General features: G+C 41.6%; 2 protein-coding genes across 8 annotated transcripts in view; both read left to right on the top strand.

Moving 5' to 3' along the window:
- The window catches only part of LOC306832264 (uncharacterized protein), a 3,474-nt gene extending 2,206 nt beyond the window's left edge, over positions 1 to 1,268 (top strand). For both annotated transcript variants that reach the window (XM_079356809.1, XM_079356810.1), the window contains exons 5-6: positions 31 to 58; positions 309 to 1,268. In XM_079356809.1, the coding sequence (XP_079212935.1) occupies positions 31 to 58; positions 309 to 448 (168 nt within the window). In that variant the 3' untranslated portion in view covers positions 449 to 1,268. The remainder of the gene's footprint in view (positions 1 to 30; positions 59 to 308) is intronic.
- Positions 1,269 to 2,675: 1,407 nt separating this feature from the next.
- The window catches only part of LOC306832109 (uncharacterized protein), a 35,988-nt gene continuing 15,272 nt past the window's right edge, over positions 2,676 to 23,391 (top strand). The window contains exons 1-30 of one of the 6 annotated variants that reach the window (XM_079356538.1): positions 2,677 to 3,343; positions 5,366 to 5,459; positions 6,954 to 7,163; positions 9,625 to 9,675; positions 11,282 to 11,407; positions 11,947 to 11,973; positions 12,817 to 12,843; positions 13,672 to 15,528; positions 15,694 to 15,846; positions 16,255 to 16,449; positions 16,532 to 16,594; positions 17,275 to 17,313; positions 17,624 to 17,659; positions 17,974 to 18,042; positions 18,236 to 18,271; positions 18,456 to 18,503; positions 18,749 to 18,802; positions 18,899 to 18,946; positions 19,025 to 19,345; positions 20,102 to 20,143; positions 20,226 to 20,264; positions 20,409 to 20,441; positions 20,602 to 20,649; positions 21,135 to 21,185; positions 21,367 to 21,414; positions 21,575 to 21,622; positions 21,714 to 21,758; positions 21,855 to 21,977; positions 22,062 to 22,097; positions 23,337 to 23,381. In XM_079356538.1, coding sequence (XP_079212664.1) covers positions 6,974 to 7,163; positions 9,625 to 9,675; positions 11,282 to 11,407; positions 11,947 to 11,973; positions 12,817 to 12,843; positions 13,672 to 15,528; positions 15,694 to 15,846; positions 16,255 to 16,449; positions 16,532 to 16,594; positions 17,275 to 17,313; positions 17,624 to 17,659; positions 17,974 to 18,042; positions 18,236 to 18,271; positions 18,456 to 18,503; positions 18,749 to 18,802; positions 18,899 to 18,946; positions 19,025 to 19,345; positions 20,102 to 20,143; positions 20,226 to 20,264; positions 20,409 to 20,441; positions 20,602 to 20,649; positions 21,135 to 21,185; positions 21,367 to 21,414; positions 21,575 to 21,622; positions 21,714 to 21,758; positions 21,855 to 21,977; positions 22,062 to 22,097; positions 23,337 to 23,381 — 3,898 coding nt within the window. In that variant the 5' untranslated portion in view covers positions 2,677 to 3,343; positions 5,366 to 5,459; positions 6,954 to 6,973. Of the gene's footprint in view, positions 3,344 to 5,365; positions 5,460 to 6,953; positions 7,164 to 9,624; positions 9,676 to 11,281; positions 11,408 to 11,946; positions 11,974 to 12,816; positions 12,844 to 13,671; positions 15,529 to 15,693; positions 15,847 to 16,254; positions 16,450 to 16,531; positions 16,595 to 17,274; positions 17,314 to 17,623; positions 17,660 to 17,973; positions 18,043 to 18,235; positions 18,272 to 18,455; positions 18,504 to 18,748; positions 18,803 to 18,898; positions 18,947 to 19,024; positions 19,346 to 20,101; positions 20,144 to 20,225; positions 20,265 to 20,408; positions 20,442 to 20,601; positions 20,650 to 21,134; positions 21,186 to 21,366; positions 21,415 to 21,574; positions 21,623 to 21,713; positions 21,759 to 21,854; positions 21,978 to 22,061; positions 22,098 to 23,336; positions 23,382 to 23,391 lie in introns of all 6 variants that reach the window. The other 5 variants (XM_079356536.1, XM_079356537.1, XM_079356535.1 and 2 more) reach the window with 5 other exon arrangements.

The raw sequence follows: 23,391 nt of genomic DNA, 5'->3' as shown, positions 1-23,391 counted from the left end.
GCTTTTCTAAATGATTTTCTTTCTCTTTAGGTCTCTTGGTGGAACAGGTTTAAAAACTGTAAGTATAAAGTAATCATGAACTTACTCAGATCAGTATTTTTCCAGCCTTTGTTGTTTAAAGGTCTCATATTATCCAGTGATTATATCAGTCTTCCAGGATGTCGCCATGTTGCGTTCGCGAATCTCAGTAATCGTGTGTTAAACAAGTTTTATTCTCATCACATCAACACAAACATATTTTAACATTGTTTAAGTTTTGTAAGATATCAGAAAACATATTGATCTGGTTTTTTTTTTTCTTTTCGCAGGGGTGACGAACAAGATCGCTTATATAATGTTAGGTGTTGGGGTGGTGGTGGGTGTGATTATTCTAGCATCCGTGCTTGGAAGAAAGCACGGAGACGAAGCTCTGGTTCCTCCCAACAATACAAGTGAAGGCCATTACTGAGAGTCAACCATCATGTGTTTCACAATCAAATGAAGGGTTAATGAGTAATGTCATGCATGTAAATCCTATTAAACAGACATAATTACAGCTGGATATAAAAGTGTTAATGTAGTAGTGTGCTTAGTGTGTACAGATGTTTAAGTGCTTCAGCTTTTTATCACTAATCTTTGATGTACCTGCAGATACAGGCCTTCATAAGAAAGCAAGCACGCAAAGATAGATAGATAGATAGATAGATAGATAGATACTTTATTGATCCCGAGGGAAATTCAAGGTTCAACTAATCTATAATCATGATATGTTCATTAATGAGGTTTTTGTTGGTTCCAATAGAAGTAGATAATGATAATAAGTTTTATTTGAGGGCGCCTTTCAAAAAAAAAACCACGGTCACCTGACATGCAAGGTTTTAAAAAGACAATAAAACATAAACATTAAAAGTAAAAAAAAAAAAAAAAAAAAAAAAAAAGGAGAGATTGAAAGATTTACATAACAACAATAGAAGAACAGGAGTGAGGTAAGCAGGGGCCAGGTTATGGAGGGCCTTGAAGATTTTGGAGGGCCTTGAAGGTTATGGAGGGCCTTGAAGGTTGTAGAGGGCCTTGAAGGTTATGGAGGGCCTTGAAGGTTGTAGAGGGCCTTGAAGGTTATGGAGGGCCTTGAAGTTTAGGAGCCATGTGTAAAACCATTGTTATGTTTCAATACTTGTAGGCTTTTGTTGAGCCACTAACAATGAAGTATTTTTCACCATGCAAGTGTTGAAATTAGTTTGTTTTTTTTGCTCTGAGTTTTACCTTAATGAAAAATAAACAACTATACACCAAGAAGAAGTTGATTCTGTTCATTTGTGTCGTCGCCCATCTGCGGCTTTGAGTGAAACACGATTTGACTGAAGTGTCTCGAGCCTGTGCCACTTTCTAACGTGAGGGGAAAAATAACAGGATGGCAAATGTAGAAATATACAGTAAAAAAAAGTAACTGCAGCTGATGACACCGTGCTTCGACTTCCTGAACGAAAGCAACGTGAGATATTCCAGCTGGTCTCTGTTGACGGAGCAGGAAACATCTCAACGTCAACAGGATGGTTGATTGAGAGTCCAACTAGCAAATACAGAAACAGAAACCTTAAAGTTTTCAACCAATCTCTCTTTAATGTCATTTCAACCAAAAACAAAGTGAATACATTTTGTCCATCCAAGAGTGTGACGCTACATTAGACAAGTGAGAATACAAAATTAAGAATTAAGAAGTAGGAATTGGACCAAGATGCACCTGAGACCAGAGTGCTCAGATACCAAAACATCCAGGGTTCAAGAGCGAGACAAGAACAAGAACATAAATAGAAAAAATGAAAAATCCTCACCGTGTGTGCAGTTGATTCTGAGATGAGACCTTGAAGAAGTAGTCTGGAGACCGGTGTATTTAAAATAATAGACAAAAAGGTGGTTATACATAGTTTAATGAGTAGCAAAGCAAAGGCCTTTGAAAAACAGTACAATCATTTATTTTTAGTTAAATGTTAGTGTACCTGCACTGTCGTTCGTTTGCTGCTCTGTGTGCCGTTGCGTTCCCCCCGGGAACAAATAAAGTTTTTTTGAATTGAATCAGGTAAAGTTGTAAATGCATTAAGGGACATTTTTGAACCATGACTAAATGTTCACATCACAGACGGTATATATTAAGATGGACAGAGAAACAGTCGCCCAAGAGGGAAGCCAAAATAATCAGAGCGCCCCCTGCAGACTGGTCCCTGTATCCCTCCATGTTAACAGATGGGACAAAATACAGGATATCCGTCACTGGTTTATGTCAAGTGTTTATTTAGAGTGAGTAGTTTTACTTAAATGTGTTATTAAATACAAAGAAGTCTGGAGGTAACATCATGATTGACAGCTCTGCAGCCTCTTAGTAGTTTAGCTTCACTGCCAGCTGTTGCTCCGTCCATCTTAATAAACAGTATTTAATCCCAATTTGATTTTACTTGGTGGACTTGATTTCGACCTTCCCTCTCTCTCTCTCTCTCTCTCTCTCTCTCCTCTTGATGACAGCTCTGCTCCGAGCAGAGGAGTTCTGCAGGGGTGGTGGGGGGGGGGATTAGTTGACATGAGGGGGGTGCTGGGGGGACGTGGTGTTAAGGTCACGCCTCTGGCCTAAAAAGGCGAAGCAGAATACCAGCAGCAGCGGGCTGCTCTAAGAATAACTCAGGGCCTGGGGCTCAGAAACATGGCATGAATGCAACATTTCCTATTTAGTTCTACAGTTTATTCAAACCTTTCCAATTTTTTTTTTTTGAAAATAGACTTATTGATACAATTTCATTTAGTTTGAAAGATTTTTAGCTGTGTGAAACTTGTCCACGCTGTCGTCACGTGAGTCCAGCAGCAACATTGGCTGCTGGTATACAGTTACCTTAAAGTTCTCTCTCCCAATCTCTCCTTCCCCTCCGTCAGTCCGTCACTCCCCGTGCTCGATCTAATTCTGTCAGAGCGGGCGCAAGGGGGGGATCCTGCTGCTCTATCTACAACCAGGCAAAGGGCAAAGACACTTTAAAGTGGTCTCTGTCCGTCAGGGTCCGTCTGTCCACCACGGCGGAAGTCAGCTCTCTGGAACACCTCGCACATATTTGGACCTGTACAAATTCTTTCATAGTTCTGAAACAAGGGAGTGAAATGCAGATTTAAGTAATGCGGGTGGAAAAATAAATGTAAGCGTTACCAGTGGTGGACAGATATCCTCAGCACATGCCGTCATATGAGGAGGCTGGATTGGAATTAAACGCTGGGATTAAATCGCTCGGAGGAGTTGAGGATCTACTGTAAAATTTTTACTTTTATGGGAACTTAATCTGCACAAAGGATTTTTACCTTCTTTAAACTATGACCGAAGCAGTTGAAGGTAAAGTATCTGCTGCCACTAAAGCACCTGGTTTCACTGTGTATATGAGGCTCTTGTCTTGTTTTGTTTTGCACACAGCCCCTCTCTCTCTCTCTCTCTCTCACGCTTTCTGATGTGTTGGGGGAATTTCATGATTGGAAGTTTCTAAAAATATGCTGCTATCATGTAGCGGCTATTTGTAATGCAGCTTTAGGACCTCTGTGGCATCAACCGAGCTGTGAAGGATCAATCAGCTCCAACATTGTGCTTCCTGTTGCATTGAAATCACCTCCTTGATTTTTAATCCTTTTCCTAAGTGCGATAAATGAAACCAGCTAAGGAGCCTAGAGCACAGTGTTGTCGTTTGCATGAACGCTATGCCCATCTTTGGACTTCACAGGAGAGCTTATCAACCAGTCTGGCTGGATGTTTAAAGATATGACTTTATTGATCCCCAATGGGGAAATTCGGGCCTTTAATTGGGAAAACAAGATGGCCGTTTCCAGACATTTCTGAATGGTCAAAACCCAATATTTTATGGAAGGAAGTCTTACTTCTCCAACGATTTGAAACATGTCCCAAGTAGTTTATCATTAGATTTGAGCTGCCAACAACAACAACTTCACCAACTCCACGCTTGTTGAAGCTCTGGATGGAGGATTTAATTTGTGGAACATCTAAAAGAAACATCCAACAACAAATAGCGTCCTCTTGTGATGTTTCCGGGATGTTTTCCACATTCTTTATCTCCAACAGCTAGCTCATCGCCTTTTGTTATTTCCTTCGTGCAAAAATCAGGCAAAAATCAGCATCAGAAACGTTAAGAATTTTATCAGACAATTACTTTGCAACCAAATGGAAAACTTATCAATAACAGCACAAAATAAAATATAAATAATAGAGTCCAATCAGTCAAGCCAGGGTGACATCGTTTACAAGATGATCAAGATCTTTTCTGCATTTTGGCTTGCATATTAAACTTGGCTGATACGCACCAATGAATCTAACTCTAAAAAGTTTTCAGACTTGCTATAATACCTCGCTGGATTTTCTCTGAAAATGTTCAATTTGCTGTTTATGGCTTTTGCATTTTCAGTTTTCTGTGAAGCTTTTGGCAGCAAACGTTCTTCAGAGAGTTTGTGGCAGTTTTGTGAATTAGCAGCTTGGCCAGAGTTTGTCGTCGAGTGATATTGGAGGATTTTCCTGGGAAACAGTCCATACTTGGTGATGTGGTTGTCCATAAGCAGACGGGTAGATCAATGGATAACTATAACTTTAAGAAATCAAGTAGAAAATGTTAAGATAATCCTACTTAAGATGTTTTCATACTGCTAGTTTTATCTCCAAGCCCAGTTTGCATGCATGAAAAAAATGTGTGATGCGTGAGGAAAATGCTCTCTGATTGGTCGGAATTTCTCGCGGGTTAAATACATAAAGACCAGTCGACTCCTGCCCGGCCTGTGGCTGCTCCAAAAGCACCTTCAAACTGCAAACTGAACAGACAACTACAGGGAATTATGTCGGCTTTGGTTATGGATTTTTATATTGTTTGCATTTATCATTGCAGGCAACCGATAGGCTACAGCGAATCCACGACTTGAAAATAATACGTTGATGTACCCACACCAGAGTTTGAAACAAAGCGAACCAAGACCCAACTTTTTAAGTGGTCTCTTTACGGTTGTTTGGTCTGCACAAGGCTTTGATTGACAGCTGTCACACCAGCGCAAACCAAACCAAATGGGTTGGGTGTAAAAATGCAGATAAAAGATTAGAGACTATATTCATAATTACAATACCTGTTTTCCATTTTCTCACATGAATATTTGCATCCAAACTGTTTAAGATACTAAACAAAACGTCATTAAAACATTTTCGCAGGTGCACAAGACTCATTTTAATAAACAAAAAAAAAATGCTTGAACGCAGCTGCAAACATGTCCGAACAGCTGAATCCTCGGGGTCTCTGCTGCACGTAGTTCAGCTCTGTGAACATTTGAAGTAACTGTTATGACTACACTTCTCTGTTTTCTGACCGAATAGGCAACAACTGGCCCCAAATGACTCCTCTGAGCTGAGCTGCCATGGATACCCAGTGAGGGTAACAACAGAAAAGTCATCCTCAGTGTGCAGACAGGTCAGCCATAAAAGGAGGAATCATGCAGGGATGGATGGTCAAACCCATTTAGAGATGGGCTTTATACCCCGTTGGCCAAAAAGATTAAGAAGTTATTATGTCTCACTAAAATGTACCATCGTTTCACAGTCAGTGAAATGTTCCTGTGGAAGACCCAACTTTGTTTTATATCAACTTAAATTGAGGAAAAACATGATTTATTCACAATCTCAGGGTAAAAAAACTACAATTCACCAGTTTTGAAGTGGCACAGAAAATGTATGCCTAAGAAGCCTCTTGTGTCTGCACACACTCCTGATAATTCCTTCATCTAAACACACCTAAGATCTTTTTTTTTTAAGAAGTGTTGTTCACATAAACAGCCACCGTCAGTGCCATGACAATAGTCTCACACCAGCCACTGGGAGGTTTCGTCTGGGTCACTCTTATTTTGAACTGACCTGGAATCACAGTGATGACGTTAGACAGAGATGTGTAAGTGTGGTGTGTGTGTGTGTGTGTGTGTGTGTGTGTGTTAGGAGTGCTGTTTGAGTCAGCAGTAACAGAGTAACCTACAGTAGCTGCCAACAGTGAGCTGAGGGGAGTCAACAGGTGGCCTGAGCTTTCCCAACACACCCACCCAAGACATGAGCAAAAACACTGCAGCTGATTTTAAAAGACAAAACTAAACCACTACGTATCTTCATTTAATCAAGTGAGAAATAAAAGGTGATAAAATTGGTCAACAAAACAGTTTGTACAGGACGCCTACAAGATAGCTGAAGCAACAGACAATACCACTTTTCTTCTGATTGATTAAGTAACAGTAGGCAGGCAGGGCTGAGTTATCATAGATATCATGATGGGACCAAGCAGCAACCTCCAGTGTTGAAAAAACGAAGCCAATGTGAAGGTGCAAAAATCCTGCAGTTCCTCGAGTGTCCACTTGAGGCTGCAGGAACACTGGATGTCACAAGTTAACATGTTTACAGTAAAAAAAAAAAAAAAAAAAAAAATTGTTATTGTCATCACTGGCACAAACTGTACTGGGCGATTTTATTTTATTTTTTTAAAAACTGCTCCATTTTGATTTTAAGAACAATACATCCATAGTTAGAAATGTAGCTTGGATGATTGACAGGTGGGCGTGGTTCATCAAGAGGCTTAAAACCCGCCTCATCTCCAGCTCTCAGTTTGCCGTTCGGTTCGACTGAAAGTTGCATCTCCAGCATGGCGCCCCCTGCAGGAACAGATTGGTGACATCACTCAGGAGTCAGCCATTAATATTTACAGTCTATGGTTGGGACATATTCAAATAGTATAAAACGTATTGTTTGACACTTTCTTTGGGCCATGTTCAACTTTAGAGTGATCTTTTTGGCTTATTGAATTATTAATTAAAGTGCTTTGAATGTACCCTGCAGTAGAGAACAGTAGGCTGTGATGTGTAGCTGATGTATCTAAGCTAATTTCAGATTTGATGTTTGGTCTAATCACAGTGTTTTTGCCTCTCAGCTCGGTCGTCGACCACCACGATGGTCATTGACGGTAAAAGTGGCGACGCCGGTTCGCAGCCGGCGCGAATCAACAAGAAAACTTTCACAGAGGACCTCCACTCCACCTTCAGCTCTCCTCTGGCCTGGATCTTGGTGCTGGCTCTCCTCATTACGTGGACATGTGTTTTCGTAATCATGTTTGACCTGACAGACTACAAGACCATTTCAGGTAAGAAGAGGTCGTCCGCTGTTCATTTGCAATTCTTCCCATCGTCTGCTCTAGTTTTGCAGGCTCTGATTCAGGTGATTTCATGAGGATTTAAAACTAAAAACGAGCTGTTAAGGATTTGAACGTGTATGTAAATCTACTGTATAATTTCTTACAGGTGGTGTTCATACAGGGACAACTAGCGTTAGCAGATTGTAGCGTGGCGTTAGCAGATCTGTTCTGGCCCCTGTGGTCCAATGATGGCTGCTTCTGGTTCATTCATGGCGGTCAGATTTACTCAGTTTTAAGCACTTTGACGTTGGGTGAAATTGATATCAAATTTAGCATCATCAACTGCACTTAAGTTGCCAGTGTTTCTCTGCTGCTGCTCCAGCCATTGGGTTTGCAAATACAGATCATTGCTTGTGCCACACTCAGCGTTCGGTCACTCTGGACACCAGGTTCAGGTTACGTTCGTTGTACCTGTAGGTACAAATAAAGTATATATATATATATATATATATATATATATATATAGGTATATTTGGTTGCAGGGAGAGTCACTCAACACAACACAGACCAAACATGAAACATGCAAAGTGTAAATGCACGGTACACGGGTAGAAGTGTGGAGGTTCCAGTCGTATGATTGATAAAACAAGTTGATCTGTAAAAGTTACATAAAACACCAAAATGAAATATAAAAACATGAATTAATGCATATCACACAAGACGTACAAATGTCTCTTAATAATCTGTGTAAATATATGTTGTTTACTTCCAGGTAGAATGATTGATGTGATATGGTGCAGATTTAAAAGGTCTGGTTTTAAAGTGCATACTCATGTTTAAGGATGCAGGTTAGAAAGAGATTACTTGTCCTTTCAACAGTGGTAGTACAGCTCTCTGGTGCTCAACTTTTAATGATGTCAATGATGATCCCTGTTGGACGATAGCAACTTTTAAAAATACTTCAAAGTTAAGCTCTTTGTGTGCAGGTTTCCCCACATCCAGCCCAGACAACCTTCACCGAGAAATCAGGCCTTCCAAAGCTGGGGAAACCAACTTTTAAGGAATCAGTGACGGAAATGTTGACGTTGACATTTCCAGAGCAACTTTCCCAAACACTCTTCAGTGTTACGTTTTAGATCTGTACATGTACTCATTAAAGGGTGTTGGGTTGCGGAGTTAGACTCTGTAATACGTGCACAGGCGTGGGGCTGTCGGATCTAAAAGAAAAAGGAGTGTAAAGGATTTCCTCCACTGTGGGCTTAAATCTCTCTTTTGTCCCCATTCTCCTTTAATGTTAACCTGATTTCATTTGCAAACAGTCCAACTGTACGAAATGCCATTTTTTCTCGATTAAGTATGATTGCATGTCTTCTTGTTTATTTCTTTTGTGGCAGTGATTTACAGTCATATGAATCTGTATTGTACCTGCTCATAAGTTTCTCTTCAACAGTGATGTAACTTGCAAGCATTGATTCCATTTGTCTTCACAACACTAAAACAAACAATGCTTCCAACACGTCATTCATAGCCGCTCATTTCTATTTTACTTATTTTTCTAACCATAACATGAACATCTTCCTTTTAATTTCTCTTTCATTACTTACTTTATTAAAACAAAAATACAACTGCAATGTTGTTTACGATTAAAGGCAGGGTTGGTCATTTCCTCCAGATCCACTTTTTTCAGATTTTGGTAGAAACTGTCTTTAGGTCCAGACAGAAATTAATAACTCAGGTGCTCTGAAAATGAAAATCCGTCATCTGAAGCAGTTTGTAAGTCTGCAAAAAATTCGACCAATGTCTGTTACGAGGTACCGATCTGATGAACCAATCGTGAACCTCCCTGTCTTCCTGCTTGTTCTCCACCCCACGCATGCCCGAGCCCACACTCAAAGTGTGTCACCGATGATGGAGTTTATACTGCGAGTTTGTCATTGGCTGTTGTGACGGTAAAAAAGTCTTGTTTTTTAAAAATCTATTATGAGACTTGAGCGTTAACAAACCAATGAATGAGAAACGAGATGACGTAGTTTTTACACGATGCAGCAATGAGCTAAGAGGGGGCGTGGCTTTAGAGGGAGCACAGAGGGGAGGGGGCGGGTGCAGACGGAGAACTGAGGGAATGCTACTTTCAAAATCATGCTACTTTTCGAAAACTACCAACCCTGCCTTTAAGTCATGCTAGAACCAGCAGAACCAAAGACATCATTCTAATCTTTTATATTCACAACTTTACCTTAGAAAAAAAGGTGAAATTTAATATTAATAGAAAAAGCAACTTCTCCTTTACACTTCCTGACAAAGAGTTCTTTAAACATCATATTTAGTTATGAACTCACATGGAGTAAAAAAAGCTTGTCACATCTTTATCTTCGTCATGCCATTGCAGTGTGAAACACATCTCTTACTTACTTTCTGCTCCACCTCCATGCTGAATCTCTTTTGCTTACTGTGTTTCTCATCCAACCAGGTCGTCCTCCTCCTGCTGTCAGGAAGGTTTTAAAGGACTCAGGCCGTAGAGGCAAGACACTTTATCTGCTACTAACCCGTCAGACAACCAGCTACTGCTAATGCCGCTGATAAAAAAACACTAATCAGCTAACATTGAGAGCTAACTTCAGCCATCAATGTTAGAGAGGCTTTTAGCAAAGTCTGATGCTTGAAAATAAGGTTTCAATTTAGATAAAGTTTAAACTTTAGAAATTAGTTTGTAGTTCAAACAGTGTAGAAGAGGTATTTATGAAGTGACATTAGCATGTTTGTCAAATTTTGGGGTTCCTGCAGTATAATAATGAGGTAAGTTTTTTCAGGAATTTCCTCTTTAAGTAGAATTTTTTTTCATGAATGTATTTCTCGATGGACTTAAGTTCAGCTTGATTGGCAAAAATCTCAGCCTCAAAAGGTCACATATTGTTCTCAATAAACAAACCATGTCTATCAAACACTAATATGTCAGTCTGTCAACAAACCCCCCAATGATGAGATAAGTCCATCCTCTCCATTATAAAATACGTGCTTAAACAGGCCGTTTGGAGATTTTCCCTTTATGACATCACAAAGGGCAGTAGCCCCTCCCCCAGGTGGGTTACACTCCCACAGCTAGGTGTTTGTTCTGCCCTCCGAGTCTGCCTTCTCACCGTAAACAATAGGCCATGGAGCGAGAAAGCACCAAGTACACCCGAGCCCTTTCAGAGAGGGGGCGTGGTCAGACACCGCTCATTTACATATTTAAAGCTACAGACACAGAAACAGGCTGTTCTGAGCAGGAGGGCTGAAATAGAGGGGTTTATAGACATGATCAAATACAGGATCAGTTGATTTACAGCAAAGCACTTCACACACAAGTTTTGGGGAGGTCTGAGACTTTTTACACTGGTTGTAAATGGGAATACAGTATGTGACCTTTAAAATGCATTTTTTCATGACATTTGTTTCCTTTTCTGTACATTTTTTTTCTGTGTTAATTTTGTTGCTTTGTGTAGATTTGGTGTCATTTAGGGATGGAAGTATGCAAAACTATTCTCTGTGGAGAACCTCATCCAACATTGTTTTTACTTATAGTTTGATTATGTCTCTTCTGTTTCAAAAATGAACCATTTTACAACATATTGTTTCTGGCTGAACACAGCTCCTCTTTCATCAAACTGTGGCGGAAACACTGGAAGACCATATTGTTTTTATTCCGGCACAAAATTCCCACATATGATTAAAAAACAATTGAGTGACGTAGACTAAGATGACTAAGTCCACTTCTCTTCCAGTGATTAAAATTAAAAAATACCACAGCTTGATGAAGGAGGATTTCAAAAGCTTTTTGCAGAATATTATGTCATGTTGGTGTTTTGCTGTGGTTAAACTGAAAGGTGGGTGATCTGTGTTTGAAAGATTGAGCTCTTGGTAAAATCCAGACTTCAGCTCTTTTAGCCCCACCTCAGTTTAACCCTCTGCTCTGGAGTTTATGTTCTGTTTTTGGACATTCCCTCAGTGATGAGAGCTGGTCTGCACTGAGTCTGCAATGTAAGAGAGTAAGAGTTGAGGAGCTCTTACTGAATGTTTGGCTTGATCAAGAACAATGCAGAAAACAACAACCTGAGTCAAACTGAAAGTGTCTGTCCCTGCTCCACCAGGAGGCCTCAGTAAGATCGGCTCAGACCCCATGAAGGCTGTGAACGACGCAGTGGATGAATCGACAAACGTGATAAGTGCGGTGTTCAAATTTGCTGCAAACCTGATCGCTCCTGAAGAAGATGAAGGTACAGTCATTGCACACATGGTAGGAAAACAAAAGTGACGTCCTGTGAAGCTACAAAAAGCTATTTAATTTTTATTGACAAGGCGGGTACTCTGGAACTTTTTTTGTGACTGTCCAATCAGTGCTGATGTAAAACGTAGACGAGTTAGGCAGATCTTGCATGCTGACGAGGAAAGATGAGGCTCCTCCTTGCTAATGCACGCCTACATGTACCATGATGCATTGCGCACAATAAGTCCAAGTCCATCAAGCGAAGAACAACACTAAAAGGAGAATCCTCTTTTTTTTATACGTCTGCTACCCCAATATTTTAGGTTACGATTGAGTCCATTAATGATGTTGTTTTGTTGCAATACATTTAAAAAGTAGGGACTTGAAAGCAGAATTTGCATTTTGTTTTCCCTGTTGCTTAACGACAGAGGTTAAAAAATGTAGATATCTCTCTTTAAGTAGATGAAACATACATCCTTGGTTATGACTCTCTCTTATCAATTCCTGAAATTGCTTTGCATTCACTGATTTTCCTCTCTTCCTCTGCAGGAAATCTTTACGCAGTGAGAAAAAAAGGTTTGTATTAAAGCATTTTGTCAAAATGTTCTATTGCAAGTACAACTCTGCTGCAGAAATAAAGATGAAGAAGCATCGCTCACTGCTATGAGTGTCTTGTTCATGCTGCACTGTTGTTCATGAAGGATAAATTGAAAGGTAGAAATGTATTTGCCACATGTTTTTAGGGCCTGAAATGTGTCTTTGTGTTCATTAAACCTTTTTTAAAATGTATGTTATGCATAGAATATAAGCATCATTTTGCTTTTATTCAATGCACTCACTGAACTGCAACTTGCATAAAGCATTGTCTTTGCAAACTTAGCAACAATCAGCTAATTAAATGAAAATCCCAAAGATGCCACTGCAGCAAGCTTCTTTCTAAATCTACATACAGGCTATCTTATGATGATCATTTTGATCACAGATATCACATACAATGAGGGAAAAACATATTTGTAATAAAAAATGACAGTTTCAAGCTGACCTGATCTATGAACCGTCTCAAAGATTCAAGATGGGTGGAAGAGGAGAAAGAGGAAGTGGTGAAGAATAATAAAGAAAAAGGTATATCTTATGGTTGTTCTGCAAACATTTAGATTAACTCTAGATGGATATAACCAATCCTGTCCCTCACCATTTTAACAGAAGGTAATCCCCCTGCACTAGCAACAATTAAAATCACAGATTTCTTTCTCTACTACCACACAACTTTTTCTGCAGAAGCTTCTTCTTCTTTTCCCGCCAAAACATGTTGCGCTAACTGCTAACACTAAGCTACTAAAACTAAACCTGTATGGAAACTGGCACCTATTTATTTAGTTTGTTATAGTGCTCATTTATGTTTCTCTTTCTGTGTTCCAGGAGAATTTCTACCATCCCGAAGTAAAGGTACGCCAGATCCTATGATCTTTTTCATAGCTGCTACAGGAGTGTTAGCCTTCTCTTACATTAAAGATCCTGCATTAAGCACAAATCTAATTAAAGTTGCTAAGGTTTTAAAAAAGTTTTTTTTTTTTTTTACAAGTATCCATTAATACATGTTTAAGATGTTTAAAACTGTGCTATTTTAATGCTAACTCTCTATGTAGCATTGGCTCTGGGTGTAGCTTTATTTTGCTCTGATAAACCGACTGTACAAAAGATACAATAACATCAACCCTCTCTCTAATATCACATCAACAGCAGATCAAATTAGTGACGAACTGGTGTAAAATGAGGCATTTAGAGCTAGAGGTCAGCGTAAATGCTACAGCTAGTTCAGTTAGCTAGGTCGTGGGTGTTTCAAAGAATGGAGGCTGCTCAGTGGCGCATAAAGAAAAAAAAAATCTCTTAAAAAAAGGGGGGGGAGGGGACGATGACCTGTAGCAAAGAGCTGAGCTTGGTTTTAAAACCTCAGCTGCTGCGATGTGGATTATAACCCTCCGTACATGAGGCTGTCCAGCACCCCTGGTTGTGTCAATAGGTTAGTATAAGCTGTAGGAATGTATTAACTCAAAAGATATGAAGAGAATTAACAGCGTCTAGTTACCCACTACAATAAAAAAAAAGCATCAATCTTTTGGCTGATTTTAATAATTATCGGCACATTATTGTGCACAAACAGTTTCCATGACGGGTCAAAAGGTGAAATATTAACAGAGACACGTTTATAAATTGCACTTACTCATAAGAACATTAATAACTGAAAATCAAACACTATGTTTGTGTTTGTTACAGTTCTAGGAATGCAAGCAGAGTCCCAACTACCAGCCGTCGAGGTTGTGGAGGAGGAAGAGGTGGGAGAAGAAGGAGCTGAAATGGAGGATGCTGATGAGGAGGAGGAGGAGGAGGAGGAGGAGGATTATTACGAAGAGGAGGACGAGGAGTATGACGATTATGAAGACTATGAGGAGGAGGAAGAAGAGGAGGAATATGAGGAAGAGGAGGAGGGAGAGGAAGATGAGGAGGGGGAAGAAGTATTGGAGGAGGAGGAAGAAGAGGGCGCTGAAGCTGTGGATGAGGAAGAGGAGGGAGCTGATGAGGAAGAGGAGGGAGCTGATGAGGAAGAGGAGGGAGCTGAAGCTGTGGATGAGGAAGAGGAGGGAGCTGATGATGAAGAGGAGGGAGCTGAAGCTGTGGATGAGGAAGAGGAGGGAGCTGAAGCTATGGATGAGGAAGAGGAGGGAGCTGATGAAGAAGAGGAGGGAGCTGAAGCTGTGGATGAGGAAGATGAGGGAGCTGATGATGAAGAGGAGGGAGCTGAAGCTGTGGATGAGGAAGAGGAGGGAGCTGAAGCAGAAGAGGAGGAGGAGGCTGAGGAGGAGGAAGACGTGGATGAGGCAGAGGGGGAGGAGGAAGAGGAGGGACAAGAGGAAGCAGCAGACACTTCGGAGGAGGAAGAGGAGGAGGAGGCTGAAGAGGGCCCTGCAGAGGCAGTTGAAGCAGCTGCTGATGAAGACGAGAAGGAACCTGCAGCAGCTGATGTTGACGAGGAGGAGGATGATGATGATGAAGAAGAAGAAGAGAAGGCAGATGCTGCTGATGAAGAAGAAGATGATGAAGAAGACGATGACGCCGATGAAGTTTCTCCTGAACCCGCCTCCACCTCCGAGGACGACGAGTCAGCTGTGTCGCCTGATTCCGATGAAGACGACAAAAAGGACGATGAAGATGACACCAGTGACGATGCGTTCACTGGCTCCTCAGAAGTCAGTGAATCTGCACTTCTTTCCAGTGACGAGGAGGAGGAGGACATAGATGATGACGATGATGATGAAGATGACAAATTAGCTGAGGGTGCCACGACCTCTGACAGCGATGACATCATCACCGCTGACAGGGATGAAGACCTGGAGCTCGACCTTCTTCCTCTTCCTGCTGCTATTGAAGATGAAGAGGAAGAGGAAGATTTCAAACTCGATGAAGAGGACGATGATGAACACCTGGAAGAAGACGCCAAAGTTGCTGAAGAGACTCATGATGATGATGATGATGATGATGATCTGGACCAATCAGACGAGGACGTCTCTGTCGCCTCCTCCGACCACTTTGCAGATGATGAAGATGACGATGATGATGAGGAGGAGGACAGTACCCTCAAGGACCTCGACGTAGACGTCCATATTGATCTCGATGACGACGACGATCTCGAGAAAGTCGATGATGTCACCAAAGAGGACATCCATGACGAAGATGACGACGACAAAGAGGAGGAGGAGGAGGATGACCTCCCTCCCTTTGAGAGTACAGACAGCGGAGTCTTAGGCGATGAAGACGAAGATGACGACCTCGATCTTAAAACAGATGGCGAGGAATCTGTCGCAGAAACTGTCCTCAGTGAGGATCTTTCATATGAAACATTAGATGATGATGATGATGATGATGATGATGAGAAAGACGATGAAGATATCGACACCAGCTCGTTTGAGTTCACCTTTGACTTCGAGGAGGGAAAAGAAATCGCAGACACAATTATTGATGTAAAAGACGAAGATGAGCACGCAGCGGAGTCATCAGCTGGTGGCGATGATGACGACGAAGATGAAGATGAAGATGAGGACGATGAAGACGATGTTGACGACTTCCTGTTGGCAGGTACACTCCAGCATTATTTATTATTCTCCCTTTGATGACAGTGTACAGTGACTGATTGTTTCTGGCCTCGCTGGTGTCCATTCAAATTAACTTTATCGACAACAAAACCTGAAAAACAAAACAAAAGAAACGTGACATCATCTCTGTGCTCTGTGTGCTCGTCAGCCTCGGCTGCAGCTACGCTCACTGTCCAGCAGGAGGCAGCAAAGACCGAGGCAGGCGCAGACGAGGACCATGATGATGACGATGATGATGATGATGACATCACACAGGCTGCTGATGAAGATCAGTCTGAGGAGGACGACACAGAAACCATCGGTGGGTTAAAGTCATCCATTATAAGAAGATGGAGTTCTCTGAATGTTTTTTTATCCAGCAGGAGAAGCAGGCGGTTATAAACAGCAACATGTGAGACAACATTGATTTAGTGTGCAGTAGCCAATAAGAGGAGGAGGGTCATCATACTGGCTGCTGTCAGTCAACCAATAGTGTGAATCAGAGGAGATGTACAGTTTAGGGAGACAGAAAAATAAACTGTATTTCTGTGTATGAAAAGAAAAAAACAAAAATATCTTAAACATCACAAAACTTTATTCAAAATAAAATCCTGACTATCGAATAAAGTACATTTTATTTTAGTGTTTGGGACTCGTAAAGAAACTGTTGAAATTTGTTGTCACAAATACACAGACGAGGCTCTTTTACTCTCTGTTTATTTACCTTCAGTCGGCCGGTCTGCTGCTCCCGAAGACGAGGATGAGGACGAAGTGCCGGCCGCCGACGTGAAGAAAACCGTGGACGAACCAGAGGATAGGAAAGAGGAGTATGACGAAGACGACGACGACGAGGAGAAGGCCTCTGTGGATGTGAGCAAACCTGTCGCTGAGCCGGAGGAGAAGGCGGCGAAGAGTGAGCCCGCAGGTCAGACAGCGGCGTGAATAACACGCAGAGCGTTTGTTATATCTTCAGACTGAAGCTTCACCTTGACTCTCTGTGCTCTCAGTGTGTCCCTGCATGAACTCGGCCAAGACCGACGAGTCGGCGACCAAGACTGACCAGAAGAAAGGTTTGTGTTTTATTATTATTATTATAAACTGTTTGTTTGAATTTAAAACCTGTTTGGTATTTAGTTTCCTCTTATTTAAATCACGGCTGCAGTGGCGCTTTCACACCTCTCACAGCCAGGAGGTTCCTGGTTCAAATCCCAGTCTGACAGGAGCCTCTCAGTGTGCAGTTTGCATGTTCTCCCCATGCATGCGTGGATCCTCTCCGGCTTCCTCCCACGGTCCAAACACACGCTCGTGAATCAGCTCCAGCCCCCCCCCCAACCTCAATGGGATGAGTGGTAGATATAATGGATGGATTGAAAAAGACTTAAATCAACTGTGTTCATTGAAGACGAGTTTGTTACACATTTAAAAGTTCTTTGAGATTGAACGGATGATTAAAGCTTCCAAAACATATAAAAACAAAGTAAATAAAAAGCAGTGTGTAGCCAGTGTGTGGCATGTTCATTCATCTCGGCTTGTGCTACTTTTGCAGCTGCTGCTCCTTATTTTTTTTTTTTACGTCTGGAAACTTCCGACCCCAAAAGACTTTTTGTCTGACTTCTCTTGCCCTAAAGTCTGCATCCTGCTCGTAAAGCTAGGGATCTTCGTCGAATGCAGATTAATTACTCATCTTCTCCTGAGCTTTGTAGCAGACGATGCATCACTACGTCTGTGACTGTGTGTTTGTGTTTTTCAGACGCTCCGAGGAGAGTTTCAGCTGTCAGAAGGAGAAAAGGTACAGATAACAACGTGAAGTGTTTCATTAAAGCCAGCGTGCACAAACGTCTTTGCGAGTCTGCAAACAGAAACTATGATGTCAGAGTTGATGAATTAGTGTTTCAATGTCGTCTGCATCTTTTGGCCCGGCGTGCACTTTGATTGATGGAGCCGGGAAAATGCACATTATTACCTGGAGAGTCTCTGAGCGTCTTATTAACCCATCCACATGTGAATACAACATAGTGATAAATACAAGGAAGTGCTTCATATTTAGTTGTACTTTCTGAAATTTGCACGTTAATGATCTTTCCGTTTTGATTTCTCAGACCGTGACGCCGTGACCGTAGAGCCCAAAAGGAAAGGTAAAGATGAGCGCTGTTCTGTGCCAGAGTTAGCAAACACATGCACATCACTTATTCACATGCTGAGTCCTAAAAAAACACTCCTGGATAGGATGCACATGCAACACTGTGGCTCCAAGAGATAAACTCATGTATTTGCTGCATGCATTAATAAACAACGTTTGGAGCATGACCGGGCTCAGGCGCTCGAGAAGAAAAATCTTCAGGAGCCAAAGTGTCTTTGTGCATCATATCGACCATCTATGCCTTCAAATTAACAAAACAGCTTCTTCTACGTGTTTAATATGAAATTAAGTTGTGCGTTTGTGTCGCAGCTTTACCCAGAATTCCCGGCCTGGGGGCCAAAGTCCGGAGGATCAGGAGGACTCCTCTTCTCCTCAGAGGTTACTCAGACTTGACTCTTTCACGTTCTGTTCTTCTTCGGTCAATAACGTAATAATAATAATACAATAACATGTATTATTATTATAAGTAATAACAATAATACATTGCTTGTTCACATCCTCTGTCACAACTTGTATTCAATGGATGTTTGTTTGTTTGTTTGTTTTTTTCATTTTGACTTCCAACTAAAAGCGAAGAAAGCAGAAAAGGCCAAGACTGAAAAACCAGGTAAGAGAAGAAATGAGTCACTGACAGACGACATTTAGAGTCTTTCTCGCTGTCATAAGAGAAGGCAAATGTAAACACTACAGGCTAAGAGATAAATCACACAGCTCAGCTTCTCGCTCTAATGACAAACAAACAGAGGGTGACCGAGGTGTCGTTTTTCAATATGTTGATTTTGTCTCTACAGAGACGGAGGCCAAAAAACAAGAAGAGGCGCCAGAATCTGGAGAAGACGGTAAACCACCTGTTTGTTTTTCAACATTTGAATTGAAATCAATCGAGATACTCAACATTGCTCCAAAAGTAGAAAATAAAGCCGAAAGGGTCATTTCAAAATCCCATATTATATTTTTATCAGTTGTTGAAATCTACAGAGCAGCTTTGGAATGTAACACTCAATGCGAGTTTTTAAAATTGGGATCAGCGACTTTAATGGCGGTACATTTCACAACCCAACATGTTGTCTCTGGTGTGTGCCAGTCGGCCCTTGCAGACCTGCACCCGTCTACTGCCCGTCTCCACCCGGCTGGTACGGTAAGTTTGCAAAAATTCAGATCTGAGCCGATCTCTCCTCCCTTAACCTCAACATGCAAACCTGCAGAAACGACTGACAAACTCTTTGTCCTCCAGTTCACCACGTGGTCACAGACAACCCGTACCCTCCTCCAACAATGCAAGGTAACGCACACTTCAGGTATAATAAGTGGGTTCAATACCTGCAGTGGAAGTGACTGGAATCGTTCCCTTCTCCTTCAGCTCCTTCTGCTCCGGTCCTCACCGCTCACCCCGTCCACCCTGGAGCGCCACCTCTCTATCAGCAGCAACCTCCCCCGCACATGCAGCCCTTCTATACTCACTACCAGCCATATCCGATGCCCATGATGCAGCCTCCGCCTCAGGCAGAACCAGTCCAGCAGGCAGAACCAGTCCAGCAGGCAGCACCAGTCCAGCAGGCAGCACCAGTCCAGCAGGCAGCACCAGTCCAGCAGGCAGCAGCTATCTACTCAAACGTCACTGAAGCAGAAGCTCCATCTCAGCCTGAGATCCAGACTCCACCAGCAGCAGCTCCGGTCCAGGGTGAGGGGACTGGTTCCGTAGTTTAACCAATGTCCAAATGTATTAATGGGAGAAAAAAAAGACAACAGGAGCGCGTCTGATATCCCTCCAACCATTGGTGCTCAGCCGACGCTTATTGGCTTTCAACTTCTTCTGAAGACGCGTTGATCTTATTCAATTCAATATTATTTGTACATTTCATACCAACGTAAACCCATTCTGTGCTTTACAGAAGACAATAACAATAAATACAATAAAAACAACAAAAAAAACAACTATAAATGAGTAAGTGGATTCAAGAGTTCACTTTAAACCAAAAAAATTGGAAAAAAATTGGCATCGTCCTATACAACAAACATACAGTACATACACCTGTTTCTATAGATTACTCACAGGGACCACACACACACACACACACACACACACACACACACACACACACACACACACACACACACACACACACACACACACACACACACACACACACACACACACACACACACACACACACACACACACACACACACACACACACACACACACACACACACAGAGACAGACAGCAGGTAGTTTAATCCACCAAACTGCACCGTAGTGACTAAATGCATCCTAAGTGTCTGGACCTGCCTCCTGTTTCTTAGTCCTGAGTTTTCCTCCATTTTTTCTCTCTCAAGTTTTAACACTAGCAGCAGAATATGTGAATTTTAAAACAGTGTTCGATTTGAATGTGAGATGTAAATTTCACATAAAAACTTATCTCTGTTTTTGAACCAGAAGCTGTCGAAGAAGAAGTGAAAGCTGCTCCCGCCCAAAAAGGTAGAACCTGCGTTTGAAGGTTTTTTCACTTTTAACGGTCATTACTGCGGCGACTTATGAATAACCTGTGATCGTTTGACAGCTGAGAAGAAGAAAGTGAAGGCTGCTGATTCAAAGAAAGGTACTTGACTGCTTTGCTTACCAACAGCTGCATCATTTAACAGTGCTTTAGTGCATTGACAAACAAGGTGCCGCATGAAAGCATTCATTACGGAAAATTAACTCTCCGCTCGGCCGTTTCATTTCACTCTAATTATCTCCTCAGAGCCGACAGCCGCAAAGGAGAAAACAAAGAAAGGTAATTCACTCGTACGGCTCTTTTATTCTGTTTTCTATGGCGCTCACTTGAGTGTTGTTAAATATAATTGAAACACTTGCTCTGCTGCAAATACACAAACTGAATTACATAATACCGTAAGATTTCAATAACATGACTCAGCGCTTTTTGTCCTTTGAAGATGCTGCAGATACAAAAGAAAAAGCCAAAGCTGGAGCGGCAAAGAAAGGTGAAAGTAACCCGGGTTTAATTTAAAGGTCAATCAGGGGCGTGTCCAGACTTTTTTGAGTGGTGTGACGTGTACACAAATAATTATCAACTCTTTCTAACTTACAGACTTTACAGCACGAGATGAAGGGATACGTTAGCTTAATGTTTTAAGACACAAAAAGACAATTTGAGTCAGGACCACTTTGTCAAGAAAAAATCCTTTTATTGCAAATAACGGCTGGAAAGTTGCACTTGAACACACCGCAAAGACTGCAGCCGACGGCCAATCACCACGTACGATCTGAGCACGCATGAGAGGAAATAACTCTCCATGCAGGCAGCGGTAGTCTGTTGTTGTGACACGAGAAGACGGAGGCTGTCGGTCTCCACTCGGAGTATAGGAAGCCGACTAATTGTGAATAATTTGGGGTCTCCAATCCGATTTCACGCCTCTGGACACGCCCCTCTGTGTAATAATAACCTTTTACATATTTTCTGTTTAAGAACCGGCAGCAAAGAAAGAGAAACCCAAAAGTGCTGCAGTGGCTAAGAGAGGTAATGATCCTTCTGAATCCTTCTTTATTTTTTTAAGTTCAAGAACCTCAATTAAACACGAAAACATTCAGCTCCTTAAACACTCTTCAAATTAAGCATGTAATGTTTGAACAGCTGAAGAAAGGCTTCAGGATTTTACTCATTTCACATCTCTGAGTTAATTGAATTGATTTTCCTACAGAGCCAGCTGTGAAAGAGAAAACCAAAACTGCTGCAGCTGCCAAGAAAGGTACAACAACAATTTATCACAGAAACGTTAAAAATATCAGAAAATGATACAAAAACGTGCACAAACACCCTCCCTTCTCCACCTGAGGGAGTTTGTTATAATTCACGGAGAAAACCGACGATTCAGGCCAGTAATCGCGTCTCGTTCCTCGTTATTTTAGAGCCTGCAGCTGCTCGACAGAAAAGGAAATCAGCCTCTGAAAAGACAGGTACCTGCACACGCTGACACCTCCAAGTCAATCATCACACATCAGTGACTTGAAAGATGATTGGACCCTAATTAGCTGTGTCTATTTGAAGCAGCGCCTGTTAAAAGTAAAGCCAAAGCATCTGCAGCCAAGAAAGGTAAAAACGAACATGGACATTTCTTACTTCAGTCTTCTGATTTTTGCTGACTCATGATCCAGTGAAATAAAAACGATATGCTTTTGATCGAAACAGACGCGGATGCAGAGGAACGTCCACAACCGATCCGCCTGAGATCGAGACTTGAAGCTGTAAGGAGGGCGAACGTAACCGCTCAGGCGAAGGAAGAGAAACCTGCTAAATCTGCGTCTGAAGCAGGTGACATGACGTGACGGTGTCTTCAGGATTTCATTCAACTGTGACTTTTATAAAAACACATTTTAACGTCCTTTTAATTTTCAGCCAAAACAAGATCAAAGTTATTGGCAGAGAAGAAAAGTAAGTGTGTTGTTAAACTTGTGCATGTATTAACACGCACATGTAGACTGTATAAAACATGGACGTAGGTTTCTGAAGCAGCGCTATGAAGCCCAGTGATGGCAGCGGCCATGTTGGAAATACTGACTCAAACTAACAAAGGAAAATGAAACAGCTTCAATGCAACCGCCTGTTTAGCTCGACCACGCCCATAATTATGAAAATGATTGCATGACTCCTCCCCCTGGTATAATCGATATGATTAACGAATATGTTAAAAAAGCTGCATATATTAATGCTCAATGTTTTGATGTGATTTGTTTTTGGTTTGGCCTTTCACATCACTTTCTAAATGTGGCCTGTATCAGTCGACTGTAGGAATCTACCTGTGAAAGTCAACCAGATAAAAAAATAAAAAAAATAAAAATCAGATTCAGTCAATCAGAAGCAGTCACGCTAAAAGCATCAACAACTATAGAGTCAGATTTAAAAACATTTTAGCTCCCTGAGCTCCTTTACTTACTCTGCAACAGATTCCAGGCTGAGGGTGCAAAATTCCCAAACGCCCTTTAACCCAAAAAACATGAGCTGTGTCAGAAGGTCAGAATAATTCGACCCGGGTTCTTATCCGACCTGTGGCTTCTTTCCTGCATGACAATCCCCACTCTCCTTTTCCCTGATCTCCAACTATATCCACTGTCCTGTCTGTCCAATAAAGGCACCAAAAATCCCAAAATTAAAATCTAAAAATCCACAATAAAATCCTGTCCTGTGTTTTTCTGTGCAGATAGATAGCAGACCAAGAACTGCCTCACAGAGTTATAAAGAGGTGTACCAGCCAGAGCAGGTCATCGAACCTAAGTGCTCAGATCGCTTCTTTACTGCATATTCAAAGGAACACTATTTTGATTTCATCAATATTCATAAGCCTTCAACCTCGAGACTGGAATCAATTTTCTGCTCATGTTGACAAGAAGAAAACACAAGAATCAATCTTTGGAGGAATAAATTTAAGTCCAGTAGCTGTAGTGTTAAGTCTCTGCTGACATATTTCAGGACAAATCAACCGTGTTGGAAACATAGTCGGAGATTACGAGATTTAATGGGCTGTTTAATGCGCGATAAACACTGTAATTATCGACATGTCAAACTTTATTACTCTGAGAGGGGAATAATTATGCAGGAATATTAAATACACGGCACAGTTATGGAGAGGTTTTTTTGTGGCAGGCTGTAATATGTCTGTCTCTCCTCTTACAGGCAAAGCTGTGAAGGCTGAAAAGAAGTCTGTCAAAGAGGCTCAAGGTTCGTACGG

This window comes from Symphodus melops (genome assembly GCF_947650265.1).
Source record: "Symphodus melops genome assembly, chromosome: 1".
NCBI lineage: Eukaryota > Metazoa > Chordata > Actinopteri > Labriformes > Labridae > Symphodus > Symphodus melops.
The sequence above is the reverse complement of the archived record's forward strand: the minus strand, read 5'-3'. Positions and strand labels throughout refer to the sequence as shown.